The sequence below is a fragment of the Strix aluco genome, chromosome 10 (genome assembly GCF_031877795.1).
Source record: "Strix aluco isolate bStrAlu1 chromosome 10, bStrAlu1.hap1, whole genome shotgun sequence".
In the NCBI taxonomy this organism is placed as follows: Eukaryota; Metazoa; Chordata; class Aves; order Strigiformes; family Strigidae; genus Strix; species Strix aluco.
In genome coordinates, this window is record NC_133940.1 from 19215109 (window position 1) to 19234108 (window position 19000).

Consider the following 19000-nt stretch of genomic DNA (forward strand, 5'->3'; position numbering starts at 1 on the left):
GGGTTCCTAATCTGGAAATTGATCTAATTTGCTTTACCAAATTACAAGCAAATTAAGCTAAACACATTGTGTTATGTCCAGATGCATTGTGGAGATTTCATGAAAGAGGAAAAAACATGTTTGTCATTACTGTGTCTTCTTTCCTCAGTATCAGTAACTTCGTGTTCTCAAAAAATATAAAACATCTCTGTAAATGGTAGAGTTTTTTCTTGGGGCCAGGAGCTGGGTGGCTGGAGCTGCATGTGTCTCACATCTTTCATCCTTTCAGCCCTTAAAGAATATCCTTGCCAACATCCCAAGCTCTATTCCCTTGCAGTTCCTCCACTTGCTCTTAGACACACTTTGATTATCTGCAATATTGCTTTGATAGTATTACTAAATAGTTCTGAAAATTTTCCTTTCGGCAACTGCTTCTTCCCTTTCAAATGGATTTTTTTTTTCCCTAGTTGTAAATCAGCTTTAGAGCCTTGGCTGTCTAAGGAGAGTAAATACCCCACTGCTCCAAATGAGACAAGTATTTTGCATTTCTATTTCCTGACCCATCAGGGAGAATTTTGTGCAAAATGCAAGAGAAATGTCAAAATGATAAAATAGCATTGATTTTGGTCCATTCTCTGGTTAGAATAGCTGATGTTATGGAAAACATCCAGCACTATCCAGACTTTGTGGAGATTGAATTCAAAGAGGGCAAATACTTTATAGGTACTGCTACATTTCAATGACAATTTTACTGACTAACGAATACTACATCACCTGATGTTTTTGACAAAATTTGTTAGCTTACTGATTTAAACCTGAAATGTATCTGAAATCTATTTCTTTGCCAGAAAAGTTTGCAGTCTGGATGTGAGATGGACACTCCATCTGCATTTATAGCCACAAACGTTGGTTTTAGTTTCCTTCTGCCAAACCACATTTATTCTGAGATAGGGGAAATGCTGCTCCTCTTCAAAAAGTTAATGCAACTGATTCGCAAGATTATTTTTTAGCTGAGAACAACCAAGAACTCTAACAGCTTAACTGGCTGTGATAATTCTAAGTTTCTAAGCCTATCTTTGAGGAAATATAATACGCTGTCCCATTCTAGTCCTACCATAGTAAGAACTGAGAAAATAACGTAGATACTCGTTGCTCTCCTGAGCTGCTCCTTGGGATGGAGAGAGACTGGGCCACAGCCTGGGCTGGGCGTGAGCTGCCGCAGCGGTGATCTCTGCCTGCCTTTCTTGGAAGGTGTGTCATTTTGGTAAACACAGGCGATAAATTTAACTAGTCATCGTGACGCAAGCGAAAACTGTTGGCAGCCAGGGTGGAAATGCATGCTACTTCCTTCTTACAGGAAGGGGTAGTTTTATGTTAGTAGCTCCTAGAAGCAGCCTTCTGGGCTCCTGCCGGTCCTGCTGCGTGCTCCCAGGCTGGTGGGGAGGCTTTGGCCAGGGCAGGATGCTGGGGCGGCTGCTGGGGCGCAGCCCAGGGCTGTGGCGGAGGGTGGCTCAGCTGGTCCCGTGCCCTGCCAGAGCCATGGGTGACAAAGTGAAGGGTGCTCAGGACGAGGCTTTGCAGACGGCTAATCCAGGTGGGTAGAAAGGCTTTGGTCACTGTTTCATGCTGCAGGACAGAGGGAAAGGTTATCTGAAGGAAAGGGTGAGAAAATGTTCCTTGTTTTTGTCTGCGACTGTGCTACTGCAGTGCTGCCTCACCTTGGGTTACAAACACTCCTGAGACATGGAGCAAATTGAGACCTCTGACCAGCACAGTGCACAGGGATGTAGTTTTGTTTTAAATAGTCCTCCTCCTATGGCAGCAAATACAAACCAATACTCCATGTCAGTGAATCTGTTAATTAAAAAAGTAAATAAATGTTCCTCCTCCTACCCAGCTGACAGGTTTCCAGAGGAGGACCGGTGCACGTCCCTGCATGTGCAGGGCTGGTGCAAGTGGCAGACTTGCACCCCTCTGCTCCCCCTGACACTCCCTGCCAGATTACATCCACAACTGTGCATGTTTGAGCAGGCAGTGCCCTGGTTTATCTGGCAGGCAGCAGGCGTGGGCAGCTCCCACATGGGCAGGCTTCCTGGCATGGAGATACTTTCTCTTTTGAATCTGCACCACCACCTCCTTGACAGTGCCTTTGCAGGCTCCTTACATTAGTGAGGCTGGGCTGCATGGGGCTGCCTGTGCTCCTGTGGGATGGCTGTGGGTCTCCAGCATGGGGTTTTGCCCTTGTCTTCCCTGGGATGGAGCCTGTCCTTTTAGCAAACCGTGTTACTGCTTGCTGCAGATCTGATTCAGGCACTTGCTGATATTTCAGATGTAGCTCTCCTGGTCTCACTAGCACTCTATAAGAGAAACAGGAGAAGCAGAAAATTACGTCTACCTGGGGGACTGGGTGCCAAGATTTACACCTGGGATTTTTCAGCCATTCACAAGTCCTGGCATGCATGAGCAGGCATGGAGCAAAGGCACTTAATGTAATTTCACCATCTCAACACAGGCAGGAAGAGGTGCTCCCTGTGGCCTGTGCTGTAGTGGCAGTGATTTCCTCCATGCACCAGAAATCCTGCAACAGCCAGGGAGTGCAGGGCACCGAGACTGGGGGCATCTTCATGTTCATCCCTTTATGTAGGCCCTGGTCACCCACGGAGCATTTCTAAAAACCATCCCACATTTGCAAGCACAGAGCATTAGGTTAGCATCTTGGGTGCACCTTCCTGGGTGTGTGAGCAGTCCCAGCTACCTTGAGATGACCTACAGGTGTGCCAGTGCAAAAGCCAGGATTTGAGCTAGCCATTGCTTACCCTCGTTTTGCAGGGTCTCCCTGCCAGTGCTCTCATCATGGCCTGTCATTGGGCTTGTTTCCATCAAGAGGAGCCAAAATCCCTTTCTCATTGTGCTCAGGGTGACAGCATACTAATGGCATCACCGTGGTAGTCTGGTGGGGTGTAATGTATCATCATTAGAGTACAGTAATGTGACACCCAGCTTGCATGAGAACAACTGCCGGTCTCCCACCAGGCTGTATTTTAACAGACCTCGTCTCTCCATCAGTGCTTTTAGAAGGAGATGCTGTCAAGGAGTTATTACTGCTGCTGGCAGTTTGCTTAACTCACTAGTTGGGCCATTTAAAAGCATGATGCTAGAAGGGTGAGAGCATGCTGTGGAATTGGGTAACTTCAGCCCTGCATCCTTTCCCCCCTTAATGAGGAAGGTTAGAAGAGATTTTTAGTTTAAAACCTACCTAAACTAAAGGAAAAAAAAAATAAGCCAAATTAAATAAGCTGCAAACTTAACAAAGCATCTCACACCAGCTGCTGAGTACTTTTGACGTTAGAAAGAACATTTGGTTCTCATGGAATAGTAAAGTGCCAATCTGAACTTTCAATCCTTTTCCCCCTGTAATGACAGCTTTTTTCCTCTTCCCTTCTTTAAGCTTAGCTCATTGTCATCTTCTATAAAATCTTTTACAGGTTACAAAGCTTTCAGAAATGACAGAAGTCCTACAGATTTTGATAAAAAAGTGTTAGTATGGGCAGGACGCTTTAAAAAAGAGGAGGACATTCCCAAGTACATCTCGTAAGTAGACCTGTGTGAATGATGCTTTTGGATGTGAACATACAGATTGAGGCACCAGTCTGCATTACCCAGAACTGTGCTTACATGGTGAGGGTTAGAGCTCTTCCATGCTGACAGGGCCTGCTGCTACTGGTGTCCAAAAATAATCTGAATTTTAGGGAACACACGCTTTTTGTCATGTCCTGTGGAGTAAACTGGATTCATTTGTTTTAGATATCATAAGTTACAGACTAAGCTGAAGTGTCTTTTGCAAGACAAGTGGCTTTGTAACTCAGACGTCACCATGGTAAAATATCATCCACTTTGGATTTTTGCATGCTTTGCTAGTTTTTATTGATTAGCAATTAATAATGCTGCATAAATTTTAAAAAGAAGTTTGGGCTATACAGAGCTTTGGTGACAGACATCTGCAATGAGTTCCTCACATCTGAGCTATGGTTTCACCTCCTTGTTGAGGTATTTTGTTAAAGGATTGTCATGTCGTTTTGGGGACCTAAAGCTTCCTGACCTGTGACATCCTGGGGGCTCCTCCAGCCAGCCTTCCCCTTGCAGGTGTAAGTAAATCTATGGCTGGATACGATTTCATGAATGACTCATTGCCACACTGCAGCCTCTTGCAAGCATGAATTGTTGGATAAATGCCATGAGTCACCCATGGAAGGAGGTGGAGATTTCCCAGCGACGGCTGTGGCTGTTCAGCTGCTTGGGAAGACAAGTCTGCATGGATGGTGTGGTCATCTGCTCCAACCCATCTCAGCCTCCCACCACGGGCAGATGCTGATGCCAGCTGCCTAGCAGAGGGCCATGCTGCAGAGGGACAGGGCTGCAAAGCACCATGTGCAGCTGGGATGGGGATGTGGCCACAGACCCAGTCACCGTTTGCTGTGCCTCTTCGCTGTGTGAAAACTCTCCATTGCTCTTAGCCAAAATGTCATGCATGTGCTTTTATTCCACTGAGGGTGGCATTGCCTGGCCCTGATGACATGACCCCAGTGTCTCCTGGTGCTGTGCAGCACCCCATGCCCTGCCCAGCAACACCCAAAGGTGGGCCCCTCATAATTCCATTATCACAATGGAAAGACTTTCCTGTTCTTGTAATTTTTCAAGTGTTCACTCTCATATGCAATAAAAGAAGGCGGGAGAGCAGGACTTGTTATTCCTGTTGTTACTGATGACTGTTGGGAATAGCAATACCCCACCTGCATGGGAGGGTGGCTAAATCTTTTCCCCATAGGCTAATTTTTTCAGTCCTCATCTACACACTTGCAGAAAGAGAAGGTTAAAACACATTGTACATAAATAGGCAGTTGCTGGAAGACTTGAGGGTCCATTGCCCAGCTCCCCATGATCTCATTTCATACATGCTGCTTCAGGATGGAAACTCTGTTCTGTCCTCCACAGGTCTGAGGTCCTTGATGCAGCAAGGAACAGAGTCAGAATAAAGGTTTGCTACATCATGATTGCACTGACTTTGCTGGGCTGTTTGGCCATGGTAATCACGGGCAAAGAAGTGAGTATTGTTTCTGGGTGAACTGATCTACTTAATGTATGGCCTATGTATACTCTCCTTGTAAACAAGTGCAAGGGTGACAGATAGGTTTGAGAATAAGTCCATATAAGCAATATTTGCACAGGATCTGTATCACCCCATTCTCTGGAGGAGAGATTGGCATGGGGAAGCACAACTTGATGGTTAATGTGTTACTTCTGACCCACTTTGCAATAAACTCGTGCAATGCAATGCTCTGTATCATGGTATCTCAGCAAGAGGCTGGTCCAAGGGCTGTGAGGCAGCTCAGACAATGTCAATGGTGCCTGGTCCTTCCCTGTTTCCACAGGTCATAAGGCTCCTGCGGTCCTGAGTGCCACCATGGCCACCACGAGCTGTGACACTCGCTTCTTCCCATCCCACTGGTGGGGAAGAAGGGTCTCCAGCCTGACTAGCATGTCCCAGCATACCTGTAAACAATTTACAGTGCAATTTTCCTGCTAATCAGAGCTGCAGATGCTGAAAATTTGATAAGACAAGGAAACACATTGACTTCTGTCACTTCAAAATATCAAAAAGGACAGTAGAGTGTCAAAGCAAGTGGTGCAAATGTGAGGAAATTTAGTGATGGGAAACGTGCATGCAATGATTTTCACCATTTCTTTTCAAGGCTGCTAAAAAGGATCACACACTGTTGAGGATGAACACAGAAAAGAAGGCCAAATGGAGGGCTGAAGTGGAAAAAGATCAGGAGGCAGCTGTTGAGAAGCCACAATGACTGGGAACAGATTTATTTTAACAGAAGATAAGTGATTTGCACACGTTGCATATGTACCTGTCTTCATTTAACTCTTTGGAGCTTTTTCACTGAAACTCTCTCAGGACAAGGACTTCACTGCTTAAAAACTGCTCCATATGAACTGGGAAACTCCTATGGAAACTCCAACACCTGCTTTCTGTGGACTCTGGTCTTTGGCACTGGGTTCTGCTGAAATACAGAAACCTCTTCTAAACTGCAAAGTGTGGGAAGGATGAATGCAGGACTCCCCAGCTCAGGATCAGCTTTTTGTCGTGCTCAGTGTGGCCATGGGGCTGTCTCCTTGCAGCCAGGAAGGATGCAACCCTACATCAGAGAGCATTCCATTCTGTGCAATGCCTCTAGAACAAACAGCCTTGGCCAAAGTGACCCAGGGCAGGGGGAGAAGGAGTCTGAAATACGTTTTGCAACCATAAAGAGGTTGATTATCTCTGCCTCTGAGCCTGCTGCCATCACTGTCTCCTCTTCCTCCCCAGCCCCTCCTGGGATCCCATGGCCAGGGGAGAGTGAGGACATGAGCACGAAGAGGGGCTGGGAAGATGGAGGACTGTGAGCAGACTCTGATGACTGATATGGACCAAAAGGAGCTTTGGGCCAGAGGAGACAGTGGTGATGTGGAGTAATAGCATAGGCACGTGGAATGGTTTGGTTGCTGTGGGGCAGCCTGGGGATCCTGTGCCTGGTGCACGGAACCTGGCCTGAAGGCATCTTTTGTCCTGATGCACCTCACTGGTTTTGCTTTTTCATCTTCTGCTTCCAGTCACTGTCATGAAAGTTCTCTAACACTTGCTTAGTTGTGGTTTTAGTCAGAAGTAATTGCTAATATATGGTTTGCTAAAATTAGATTCTTTTTAATTATCATAGTTCATTAATCCATAATAAAACAGCTGTCCAATTACATCTAAAACAAATGCATCTCTTCACAGCTTCATTTAAAGTGTCACCGAACTCTCTGGGATGATGTTTAACAGATGGGAGACATCCTAATGAAATACTGAAAGTTGCATTTTCATGAAGCGATTAAACTCCAAGACAGGGCCCAGTTCACACTTGTGGGTGTTGATGGTCAGTGTATCATTCATAACCCTTCCAGACCCGTAAGGCAGGCTGCTGGAGCAGGGTGTACTGCATGAGATGCCAAGGGACATGGAGTGACAAAATGCAGCCATCTCACCCTGCCTGCCATAGGAGATGGGGAATGCTGTGCAGTGTCCTGAGCATCACACCAAGGCTTATTGCAACGTTTATTACTCAGAGCACTTGTGCTCCAGGGGAGTCTGGAAGCTCCTGCTCAGGTCTCTGAGGTTTATTGTGTCAAAAACTCATGTCCACTTATTGCTGGTGTGTAACTACATGAATGAGCTGCTGGCAAGGACAGGCTGGGACATTCATTGGCAGGCGGTCAGCAGTTCTTGGGCTCTGAGACTGCATCTCCTGTTTGTTGGGCAGCTTTTTCCCCCTGATGCTTCTTAGGAGCCCTTTTCTCCACGTTGCATACCCATTTAGGATGAGGAGCATGTGTGAGGGGGATGTTACATCTGTCACAGCTCAGTGTTTGTAGTCCTTGTTTCCAACTCATAGCCCCGTGCAGTACAATTCACCAAAAGTGATGTCTTCTCCCTGTAGTATTCCTCATGAAGCACATCTCAGGGAAGTGAAAATAATGATCTAGGAAAACTACAGAGTGAACAAGTCTCTGCTGAGAAGGCACTTTTGCCTGCACATGTATGTCTTTCATTTTACATCATTTGCATCGTTTACATAATTTTACATAATTTCTTGGTTAGTGCAATAAACCTCAAGAATTACCTCAAAGTTAGTGTTCATTTGGCCATAAACTAAAACAGCTCTGGTCAGTCTCTTAGATTATATATTTTTTTTTAATTCTTAAATGGTTTCCATGTACCCTTTTCAAGAAGGCACATGTAACACTTAAAGGAACGCATTTTGATACTCGTAAACAAATCCACATCCATGTTCTGAGCCTCCCTGACTTAAGCAGGAAAGGAGATTACTATAACCATATGTAAAGAACAAGCAAATTATCTGTGACTTGTTCCACTCTCTGCTCTGCACCTCCCCCTGCCTGCGGAAAAAAACCCTGCTTCAGGTGTGAGCTATTATCAAATCCTCTTAAACTGCCTGGTTCTCTATTGACTAGTGCATAAAGCTGCTGCCTTACATATGGTCATTAAGAAAAAGGGAAAAGCAATTCCTCCTCCCTGAGCCACTGATGATGGGCCACTTCTGAGTGATCAGATGACCCAGGTGCTTTTGAGGTCTCACAAGGAGCTATGACTGTTATGTAGGGAATAATCCTTTACCGGTCCCGGCTACATTATTAATCATTTTAATATCATAATATTCCCCCAAAAATCAATCGAACTAATCTCTGGCTTGCACTTGGTCAGTGGCGGGTGGCTGCTGGCCCTGGTGTAGCACAGGCTCGGCTGGAGCCCTCCCCTGTAGTAACTGGAGATGCCAGCAGAGGACATTGCGTTGCTGATGCCTCTCCAACACTGGGACTTAGCACCGCTTGTTAAAATCGGTTTCCATCTGTGTTTGCAAAGTCCTTTGACTCTTCTCTTGAAAAGCTTCTAATTAACACAGCTTCCTGAATGTATAATTGGCTAATCTTCAACACCTTACGCTTGTGGTGTTTTTTTTTTTTTTTAATTTCCCCTCCCATCTATATTGCTTCGGTGTCACACCTGATCCCCTAGTCATTTAAAAAAAGGGATGGGAGTTGCTATTAGGTAGGAGCTATTCTTCATTGTATTTCCCCAGCCTGGCCCTAAGGACAATGCAAGGGGCTGACTCCTTCCCGAGACAGGGGATGAAGCTGAGAGTGTGCTCGTTTGCTGCGATGCTCAGGAAGACTAAGGGTGAGTCCTTTCAACTCTCGCCTTCTCATTTACTGCTCTGTTCTGGGAGGAAATAATGCTTCCTCCCTTGTGGGATTGTTGCCATTTTAGTGAACTCCTATATGGAAGTGGTTAACAATATGCTGGTGGTTGGTGCCACAGAGATTTGCATTATAAGGACAATTACGGGGAAAGATTTTCCCTAGTAGCTGGAGTTGATCTAATTCTCCTTCCATTAAAATCAGTGCTGCAGTTCTTCCTGGCTGTGGATTAAGGTTATCATCCACCATTTTTTGAAGTTTCAGTGATTTCCAGAGGCTCACCTTCCCTAGGGAGCAGGCTGCTGTGGGGCAGAACTGAGTGCACCAAGCACTCCTCTGCCAATGTGGTGAGATCAAACTCGTATGGGAGGCTCTGCATCATGAACATCCAAGAGCCTTGGAGAAAAGGTGTGAGATGGGAAAGTCTGAGCTCAGATCTCAGCCCCTTACTTACTCATTTTACCTCTCTTTTTGACCTGCTCTTTCTGACACTTGATTTCTTTCTGTCCAACTGCTATGTGCAGCTTTTTTCCTGGGATGCAGTAAGGCTGACATGATCCTGCACTTGTAAAGGACATTTTTCTGGATGCAGATGAAATCTTGCCATTCGGAAGGATCTCATTTTAAAGGTTTCCCTGCTCTTTCAGTGTTTAGTCTCCCACCAAGCTGGGAAATTGCTGCTTATTTTAAGGCTGAATGCACCCAGCTTCAGCTTCCAAGCATTGGATGCTGTCTTCGATATGGAATATCAAACATCACATCTCAACTCTTTCCTGTAACTAGTTGCCCCTCAGCTATTGTTTGCAGTTTGATTCCTGCTATGTTCAAAACACCTGTAGTTCTCTAACCATTGCTTGGTGGGTATCACTGGCTTACTGGCCAGTTAAGTGATTGACACTACAGTGAACTTATTCATGTATCAAGCAATATATTACATTAGTAGCTTTTTCATAACAATCCAAATAGATTTTTTGTTTGTTTTAGCATAGAATCAATAATCTAGTACTTTTGCTGAAAAAAAGATGTAAAAGCTTTCCAGACTTTACTGACTACCCTGGAAAATTAAAAAGCACAGTGGTTATGCATCGGAGACTTGCTCTCCTCTGTGCCGAAGGCATCAGCACCTGCAGGAGCAGCAGGGCCAGCCAGTGGTTGAAAATCTGCTTTTGTTCCCAGGACTGTCAAGGGTCATCTCAAAGGAGCTTCAAGGTTGAAGGTCTCCTCTGGGTGAGATGTAATGATGGTTTGGATCTGTAAAGGGACCTGCTCCCTCTTACCACAAAGATCTTTCCAGCCTGGAACAGCCTCATGCTTTCTCCTTTGCTCAGCATCATTGCAGCAAGTAAGCACTGGCTGCTGCTGGCCCACAGGTATCTGGGGTTCTCATGCCCATCATGATTGCAGAGATGGCTTAAACACCACTCTCCTGTTTGGGTTTGGCATGAAGTCATTTCTAGCTGAGCAGGAAAGCAAGGCCAATGTTCAATAATTTGAATTAATTAATGGATCATTCATTAATGCATGAGGTAGCATTAAAGAAATTTTCCATGGTTAAGTCGTTTGATGATCGTTAGTGCTGTATGATTTATTGCAAAACCTCTGTGACAATCATATGATGAGTAGGTAGTTCCTGAAGGGCTCTGAAAGGACCTGGCCATTTTATTTCTTTGCTCTGTGAAAGATCTGGACACAAACCTCAACACTACGTTAGTCTAACTAGCTCTGCACCTTGTCAGTGCATGAGACAGCTTTCTACATGGAAATCTAAAGCTGGGATCTGACTCTTCCTCTACAGTACTGTGTTCCTCAGTGAAGGGACCCAAACCTTGAGCTATTTGGGCAGAGACTGCTGCGTGTGTGAGGGCTTGCCACAAGGAGGAGGTCAGTCTGGAACAGGATTTCATAGGAAAGAGTTGGGCTCATTCATGGCTTACGTATGCTCTACAGCATGAACAGAGTTATCAGAAACTGCCAGTGAGACTAGACCAGAAAACTCGGGGATTTGCATGCTGGTCTGTAATACACTTCTCCCAGATGATGTATGGTCCTAAGAGTTTTTCTAAATGAAATGGAAACCAAAATAGCCCAATGAATTAGTCATATGCTAATTATAATAATTCCTAATCGTTCCTGTTTCTGTGTTTGCATTCATACATTCTGTGGAAACAACTCATGTGGTGCACTGTGAATTGCACCACTGTTACACTGAACTCCTAGCTCCCCAGTAGCTATTTTATCATTGTCTAAGCATTGTCCTGCAACAAATTTCTAACAGCAGGGCTATAATCTTTACCAAGGACATGCATTAGGGCTGTAAATATGTCATTAAAGTAATGCCATTCCAGGGGGGATGGAACAATCTCCAGAATGGTTTCAGACTGTACTAAGGGGCTGGAGTAAACCTTGAAAGGTAGGTAGTTAAATATCCCAGCATTGCAGTGCTCTAAGCCCCATGAGATGGCAATTTTACTTGACAAACAAACCTTAATGCAAAGCAAAAATATGACTATTGCATGTTGTTCTCTCCCACTCATTTCCTTTTTTCTTTTCCTAAGAGCCATTGTGCAGGTGGCACAGGGTATGCTGTGAGCTGGGGACTGCTGGGCACCCACTGTTGTGGCATGAACCCACACACAGGCAGTGGGATGCTGTGGGGCTGCCAAGCACTGCACAGTGAATGCAGAAATGGACAAGGAGCTGACTGTGCAGCTGTGGCATCTGATGTGCTAGTTCCTACAGCCTCTCTGTAGCTGCTGATGTTTAGCATTTGAGGACTTTTTAATCTAGTTGCCTTTTGTTGCCTTTCCTGAATGCACCAGGGAGGGATCTTGTGCTCATGTCAGGTGAAGTCCAGGTGTCTGTGGACTTCCATGGGTGACAACTGGATGTGCAAATGTTTCCTGCTGCTGGGAGGACACAGGTGTCCTACCAAGATGGGCTCTGGGAGCCATGGAGGAAACTGCACAGGGTGAGGAGCAGAGACAGCCGCTCATACAGCTCCCCAAAGGTGGCTGATTCCCTTGCAGCATCCTTTGCTTGGAGCCAAACTCTGACCTGGCACCTGGGTGCTCTGCAGCAGATAGTGCCATCCTCCCAAAAGCCAGGCTGTGAGAGCCCAGCTGCTCTGGGGTCCCAGGGCAGCATCAGCTCAGTCAGCACTGGTGAGAGCTGCAGTCCCTGCCCATGGGGTGATGGGGCTGGGAACAGGGTAGCCAACTGCCGGGGAAGCGAAGTGGTGCATCCTCCCTGCTGTCACATCCTTCCTCTACTCAAGCCACCAGCACAGGCAGTCGCTGTGGTTCATCACCCTCCAGACTTCCCACAACATATGAAATCTGAAGTGTTCATCAGGTGGGATACTGGCCTTCTTTTTAAGAATTTCTTAATGTACAATGACTACCTGAGGGATGGTCTTCTTTGGGAAGAACTAGGACAGAGTGTTCAGCAGAGCAGCTTGAGCCCAAATATTTTTTTACTTCAATTAGCCAGAGAGAAATAATAATAATAATTTTAAAAAATCCTGGCAAAATTGTGCCTGCTCGTGAGCCTGAGTCACCCATCTCCAGATCCACCTTCTGTGCAGAAAGTTATGCACCAGCCTGGAAAATGATTTGCAGTATCCCTCAGGTTTTTTCCTTTACACATATATTTACATAAAGGAAAGCAAAATCTCTGCAGCCTACCTTTATCTCAAAAGTAGGTTTCCCTTGAGACAGAGTGAAATAGTGTGGCTGTCTCATCTGAAGGAGGAAAGATGCAAATTTTCCTTTCAGTCCTGTGGAAAGAAGCTGAAAGTTTTGCACTGAGAAGAGGCAACCAAGACTCTACTTCCCTACTGCTACTGGGGTACCTAACCCCTGCCGTCCTCAGCAGCTCCCAAAGAACACCACAAAGGCAGTCAGTGCCATGTCATCCCTTTTAGACATGGGGAAATCTGCATCCCCGGGAGCAGGGCTGCCCTGAGAGGGGGCAAACCCAAGTGCGGGCTGGCATAGGTATCATTCTTTTATGGGTTTGTTTTGCTTTTAGAGTTGAGGACTTAAGACGAGTGAGCTTAAGGGCTGGGGTTCGGGGTTTTGGAAAGAGTTGTCCCATCACCCAGAAGCCTGGAGATGCTGCTGAGCTCTATGTAAGACCCTGCTGCAGTGGCCAGACCCTGTCAGGCTCCCCTAGGAGTGTACCAGAAAGGGTATCACCAGTGAGTGGTGATATTTAATATAGAAAGTGGCAGAGTGTAGAAATAGTCACCAAGCTGGAAGGGGAGATGGGGAAACAGCCCAGGGATGACATGTGAGAAGGGAGGAGCTCTGTCCCCCTCTATCCTCCAATTCCCTTCTCCCTGTTAACAACATTGTCATCAACAAGGAAAAGTGATTTGAGTTGCTTTTACACATCAGCCAGGAATCATGACCTGGAAATTAAGGCCACGAACTTATCGGCCCTCTCACGGAGGCTTGGCTGGAGTCTGGATGCTCTCACACAGCAGTCAGTGCAAGCTCAGCGCTTCCTGGCTAATGTGCTCCCTTGACACTCTGTATGCAGGCATACTTCTATAAACAGCAGTAAAACCATGTACTTAACCAATAAAACAGGCATAGGAGCTCTGACATCCAGGCATCAGAGCTGAGATAACGGCTCTCTTGGAAACTAACCCTCTGTGTAGGCTGAACCGTTATGATTTCTAACTGTACAGCTATTATCCTCCATTATCCCACTTGCTGTCTTGCTGCCCTCACCGGAGTCTGTGCTGTGTCGTATACCAGCTTTCAGCCCACGATTAGTGTCCCTGAGTCCCCAGTACTGATCCCCCTGGATGCTGTGTGGCTGGGGCGACTCAGGTGCACCAGCTTGCAGTTTTTGGCTGGCTGACACTGTTATTTGTTCAGGTTTTGCTGAGCATGAGATGAGCTCTGTTTGCAGCCTGAGCTTCCCTGGAAAACCTGGTTCCTGTAGGGAAGGGTTCGGCACTGTTTGCACTGTTCATCACACACATTGTGTATCCTGACTAACAACATACTTATTATGCATTTTACCTACCAACTCACATACCAGCAGATAAAACATGTTGCTGAAGGGGAAACCCATCTGCCTGCTATAAAAAGGTGTGTTTGATTCAACTGTGTGCTGTTTATCTGTCTCCACAAACCCAGGAGTAGTTTTGCAGCACCCGTCTTCCAAAAACACAGGTTTTGCTCTGAAGAGGTGAAGGAGCAGGTAACAGCTTGTGATCTGAGATGAGGGAGTCAGAAACACAAGTTCATGTAAACTGCCCTGCTAAGAAGTGCAAACTTCTGCAGTTTTGAACTATGAGCCATTTGATGCTTAATTTTGGAAGTGTAGGCCAAGTGCCTTTGAAAAAGGAGGACTGTGTGGTACGCATCTTGGTGTCCCAGACAGGGAATGAAGCATTGAGGGACCATAGGGCTCGGCAGCTCAGTGCCATGGTGACCTCAGTGCCCATGGCTCTGCCTGCTGCTGAAGGGCAGGACACAGCAGTGCTGGGCACATTCGTGCATGTTTAGTGCTACCATGCACCCTCCAAATTTGCTGCTGTAAAAGCTGGCGACCCTTTCCCCGTGCTCCCGATGGAGGTGACACAGCTGGTGCTTGTGGGGAGGAGAAGCAGCATTGCTCTGCAGGCTATGCAAGGGCTGAGCCAAGTGCAGTGTAACCTGACACAGGGCTGGCAGCACCTCCAGAACCTCTCCTGAGGCTGAGAGCATGAAAAAAGCCTTGTGAACCTCTAGACAGAGAGTTAAGTGAAGTTTTTGTGGCTGAAGCACTGCTGCTTCGCCCTAGGTGCCAGCTGTGCCTGGGCTCTGGTTTTAGACACTGCTCTGAGCTAGTGCCCAAACACAAAACCAGGAATCATGTCCCAAGGCTGTGTCTGATCTGTAGCTCTGCCCCATCTCAGCCCACTAATATTAACATGCCAAATGCCCTGTTCTTAACCATGTGGCATCCATGCAGGCCATCAGCCCTTGGGCTGGGGTGGGATTTTCTGGAGGAACTTGCTAGGGTGGCTGTGGTGACTGGTTTATGGCAAGGCTGTTCCTCTGGTACACCTGCACCCACATCCTTCTAGTGTTCCCTTTCCCCCTACCCCTCCTTGCCTTGTAAGAGAAGAATGGGACTTCTAGCTACTCTTTAAAATGCAAAACTGCAGCCTGACATCTATGAAAAGTTAAGCTTGGTGCAAGAACCACTTTAGAGACTTCGATTTTAATTGACTGGAGAATAGCTTTTAACCTGGGTTGAAACTAGAGGTGGATTTGCATAACAATTGATTTAAAAGCTCCGCTACCTCCCACAGCCAGAACAAGGAAACCTGTTTCTGCTCGGTTTTATGTTTTAAGTGCTTCTAACAGTGGAGCAATTCAGTGTTTAAGTACAATTTGCAGGCTGTACAACAATAGCCTGCTGCAGAGAAAACTCCCTCCTGGCATCTCCTCATTTCTCAAGTTCTGCTCTGAGGCCTGAGTGCATTTTAGTAAAAACTTCTTTCTCCCTTTGGCTTACCATTCATTCAGTTACTTGTTTGAGACTTAAGTAGTTCCAGAATATACTGTTTTAATTTTTTTTCTTCTTGTGGCAGAAAAATCCATTAAACCCAGATTTAACTTCATGCATATGAGCAAAATAGCTTTTATTAATGCCTTTAACTGTGATGAGTGAAAACTCCAAGCTGTCAGCTCTAACTGCAGGAAGAGTCCTGACACTGTGCTCAGGTTTTATATTAAAAAAGGATGAGAAACTGCACGTCAACATGTCAGTGAAAAGCCTGTGAAAGTGAGAACACACTATACATTGTTTATTAATATTACGGTTCATAAAAGCTGTCAAGTGGGGAGGAGAAAGTGGGGCCTGAGTTTCTATCCAGTCAGGCTTTAAAGTCTTTCTATTTTTTTTTGCCCCTTTCACCTTTCCAAGTAGGAAGCTCAGGGTTCAGCCAAATGGCTGTATCTACCTCCATACACCAGCAGATACCAGTGCCTCTCCTTGCTCAGATTACCTCCACCACTGAGGAAATCCCTTCAGGCTCTTTGGTTTACTGGCAACCTTCACCAGGCCACAAAATCTGTTTTCTGGGTGTGGAAAGGGCCTTGCTGAGAGGGCTGCCTGTCCAAAGAAGCGCAGGTCTCCTTTTTTTTTTCTATCCAGAAGCTTCATCCCAGCAGAGCATGCTGGCTGGCTGTCTGGCTGGGGTTTTTGGTGTAGTGCTGGGCTGGAGCCATGCAGCCCGGACCAACATCCCCTCCCTGGTACTGCAGCCCCCTGCCCGGGGTGCCAGCCACCAACCACGGCACCCAGGTCCCACCGTGGTGGCAGGGATTACCCCTGCCCTTCAGAGTAGGGCTGAAAGAGGGAAACTGCTGTTACTGGGTTATCTGTCCTTAGTGGGAGCAAATGTGGCATGGGGGTGGGTTGGGAAGTGCTTCCTTCTTCCAGTGGTTCACCTTACAGTGGCTGCTGTCAGCCAGCTGGGATTTGTGCTCGCATAATGCACAGATGTTTCCAGCCTTGTTAATAATGAGTTTGCACTATGCGGTTGGACAGAGACTGAATCTGGCCCAGATTTGATCAGGAAGACAGCAGGCTCACACCTTGCAGAAGCTGCTATCTCCTCTGCCAGAAATGCAGCATTTCTTTACTTTTAAAGTAAATCTCTGGTTGCCATGGTTTCAGGGAAGCACAGGTCTCACATTGCTGAAAGGCTGGAGCAACAGCAGGAGAGGTGTGAAGCTCCCAAGCCCTGCTATGGGGCTTATTTGGTCACTGGTTTCCATGCCAGCATTGCCACCTAGGCCACCTCCAGGTGCAGGGAGCAGGGTTGTCTGGCCCAGACCTCAAGGGACTTCCTTGGCTGTAGAGATCTTTCCAAGATCACACCTACCCCATGTGGTTGCAATGCATGGGTACAGATCAGGTAGTTTAGGCCTTCAGAGAAATATGATAATTGATATAAGGAAGCCCTCCTGGGCCAACAGTTTGCCTACAAGTTTCACCAGGATGTGTACAATCTATCCTCAGAGCCCAAAGATTTTCCCACCGCTGTAGGTTTAGTGTCATAATATTTTTTTTCAGCCTGTTTAACATCCAGGCTGTCAATCAATGCACCTTGTCTCAAATAAAGGATTTTGACCTTGGTTTATTTTACACCTGTGTGTGAAATATTGTAGCCATTAGAGACAGTTCATCTGTTACACACCCAAGGAACAGGCAGGTATTATTTGTAATACTATCACCTTTGGGGCATCCGTGAGGATTACGAGAAGCAGCAGAGCATCCAGGTGGCATTCAGAGGGAGGCTGGCAGCTTAGGAAATGCCCTCAGAACTGCTCCTGCCTTTGCTGCTGGCCAGCACTGTGCTGATTAATCACTTCTAAAGTTCAGTGAATCCATAATCCTGCTGGGAAATGTTGAGAAAGCAAATTTGCTCTGTACGGAAGGTGGTGAGTGGGCTCTGAGGGTAGGACTTGATCCCATTTTAAATAGGTCTTCGTTGGTGCAGAACTGAGTTTATGTAGGATCCATAAGGGTCTCTATTTTTCCTTCCCTTGGCCTTTTTTCCCTTTGAGGAAAGACAATTTCTTCAGTTTTTTATTGCCCTTACCTTTCAGTGTGAGTTTTGAAAATGAGGGATGGCTTCCTTCTCTTTCCAGCAGGGACATGCCGGGGGATGACAGCAGAAGATCTTAAAAGGACAGGAGGGCTCTGTTGCTCCTCACCTGGCTGCCCTGCCTAATCCATACTGGCCGCCGGCATCAGCTTTGCAAGGGAATAACTGCCCTTCGACTGGCACAATTTTTTGAGTGCAGGAGTGACACAAACCAGAGCTGTAGTCATGATGAAAAACAGACATAAAAGGGAAGAATTTGCCCCTTTACACTTTCTCCTATGAGTAAATGGCAGCACTTCAAACTCAGTGTTGTTAAACTGTTCAGGAAAAAAGGGAGCTCATAGAAAGAGAGGTCGATTCCTGCTTCTGTGTGGACCGAAGACACCAAAATGACTTTCTATGTCATCAGCTCCCCCATCACCAGCAGAGTGAGTCCAAGAGGTAAAAATAGTCAGGGAGGCAGGAAAGAAAAAAATCCACCTCTATTTTTTTTTCTTACCAAATTAAATGACCTGCACCTGGGAGTTTCTAACATTTCTAAATGGTTGACTGAAGGTCCAATTTATTTCCTGTCAGACTCTCACATACTTCAGTGTGATGAGGACTGCCCTGTGAGAGCTGAACAGCCTCCCCTTGCTCAAAGCTGGTGTCCCTGGTGCACTACACATGCTCTGCCCATGCGAGCTGCTCTGGATCCTCACCCATGCCCAGAAGCCCTGCTCACCAGATGTGCTGCTTGCTCTCGCCCCCTTGGACATTTATCAGGCTTTTGAGCTTGCAACTGCTCAGGCAATGGGTGCAGTTTTTTGTTTGGTTTGTTGTTGTCATTTTTAAATAACTGCTGTGTTTGCAGCTACTTTGGGGCTCCCCATGGCTTCCAGCAAAGGCAGTGCAGTTATGAGCTGTTGGTGTGCGTAACTCTCAGATGTTCAGTGTAGCTCTGTTGCTGGTGTAAGGACACTATCTTGCTTCTATCACAGGTATATGGACACATGAAACAAGGAAGAAAATTTGGAAATGGATAGAGATGGCTTTTGTGATGTTGGTGTGAGGCTCCTTGCAGTCTGCACTGTAGCTCTGGCCAGAGGGAAGGCAGCCAGAATGCAGCTGTACTACTGACAAAAGCCATTTCTGAAGTACTTGATGATTTTAACAGCTTTCAGTTAATGTGAGCAGATGAGGTTAAGCCATGAAGGGCAGCCCAAAATGTGAGGCTTGCTGCTTTCCGAAGGAAATGGGCAACTGAATTGTTGCAAATGAGCCAAGCTCGGCCAAGTGCAATGTCATGGGGCCATGCTGGCTGGTGGAGGCAGGTGTTGGGGGCAACAACAGTTTATCTGTGTGAAGAGAAAACCAACTTGCAGTGTGTCCCAACCACACAGACATGCTGCTGCTCCTTGGCTGGCTCAGACAGGCCAGGAGGTGGCCATCACAGAACCTAGCCAGTTGCCTTTGCCCACCCACTCTCCCAGGCCCCACAGAGGTTTGTGGGTGCTTCAAATGCTCTGTGGTGTGACTGAATAACCCCAGTTGTCCCACACCTTCCATCCCCAGTCTGGATAGAGCTTGTAGATAAGATAGGTCTGGATAGACCCTGTT

The 19000-nt window shown here is 46.4% G+C and overlaps 1 protein-coding gene across 1 annotated transcript; it reads left to right on the top strand.

Annotated features, from left to right (window-relative positions):
- The first annotated feature begins 1290 nt into the window (after positions 1 to 1290).
- Positions 1291 to 6787, top strand: LOC141927570 (protein FAM162B-like). The gene is made up of 4 exons (XM_074834657.1): positions 1291 to 1573; positions 3465 to 3570; positions 4972 to 5080; positions 5730 to 6787. The coding sequence occupies exons 1-4, from the start codon at positions 1351 to 1353 to the stop codon at positions 5835 to 5837; spliced, it is 546 nt and encodes a 181-aa protein (XP_074690758.1). The 5' UTR covers positions 1291 to 1350; the 3' UTR covers positions 5838 to 6787.
- Positions 6788 to 19000: the final 12213 nt, after the last annotated feature.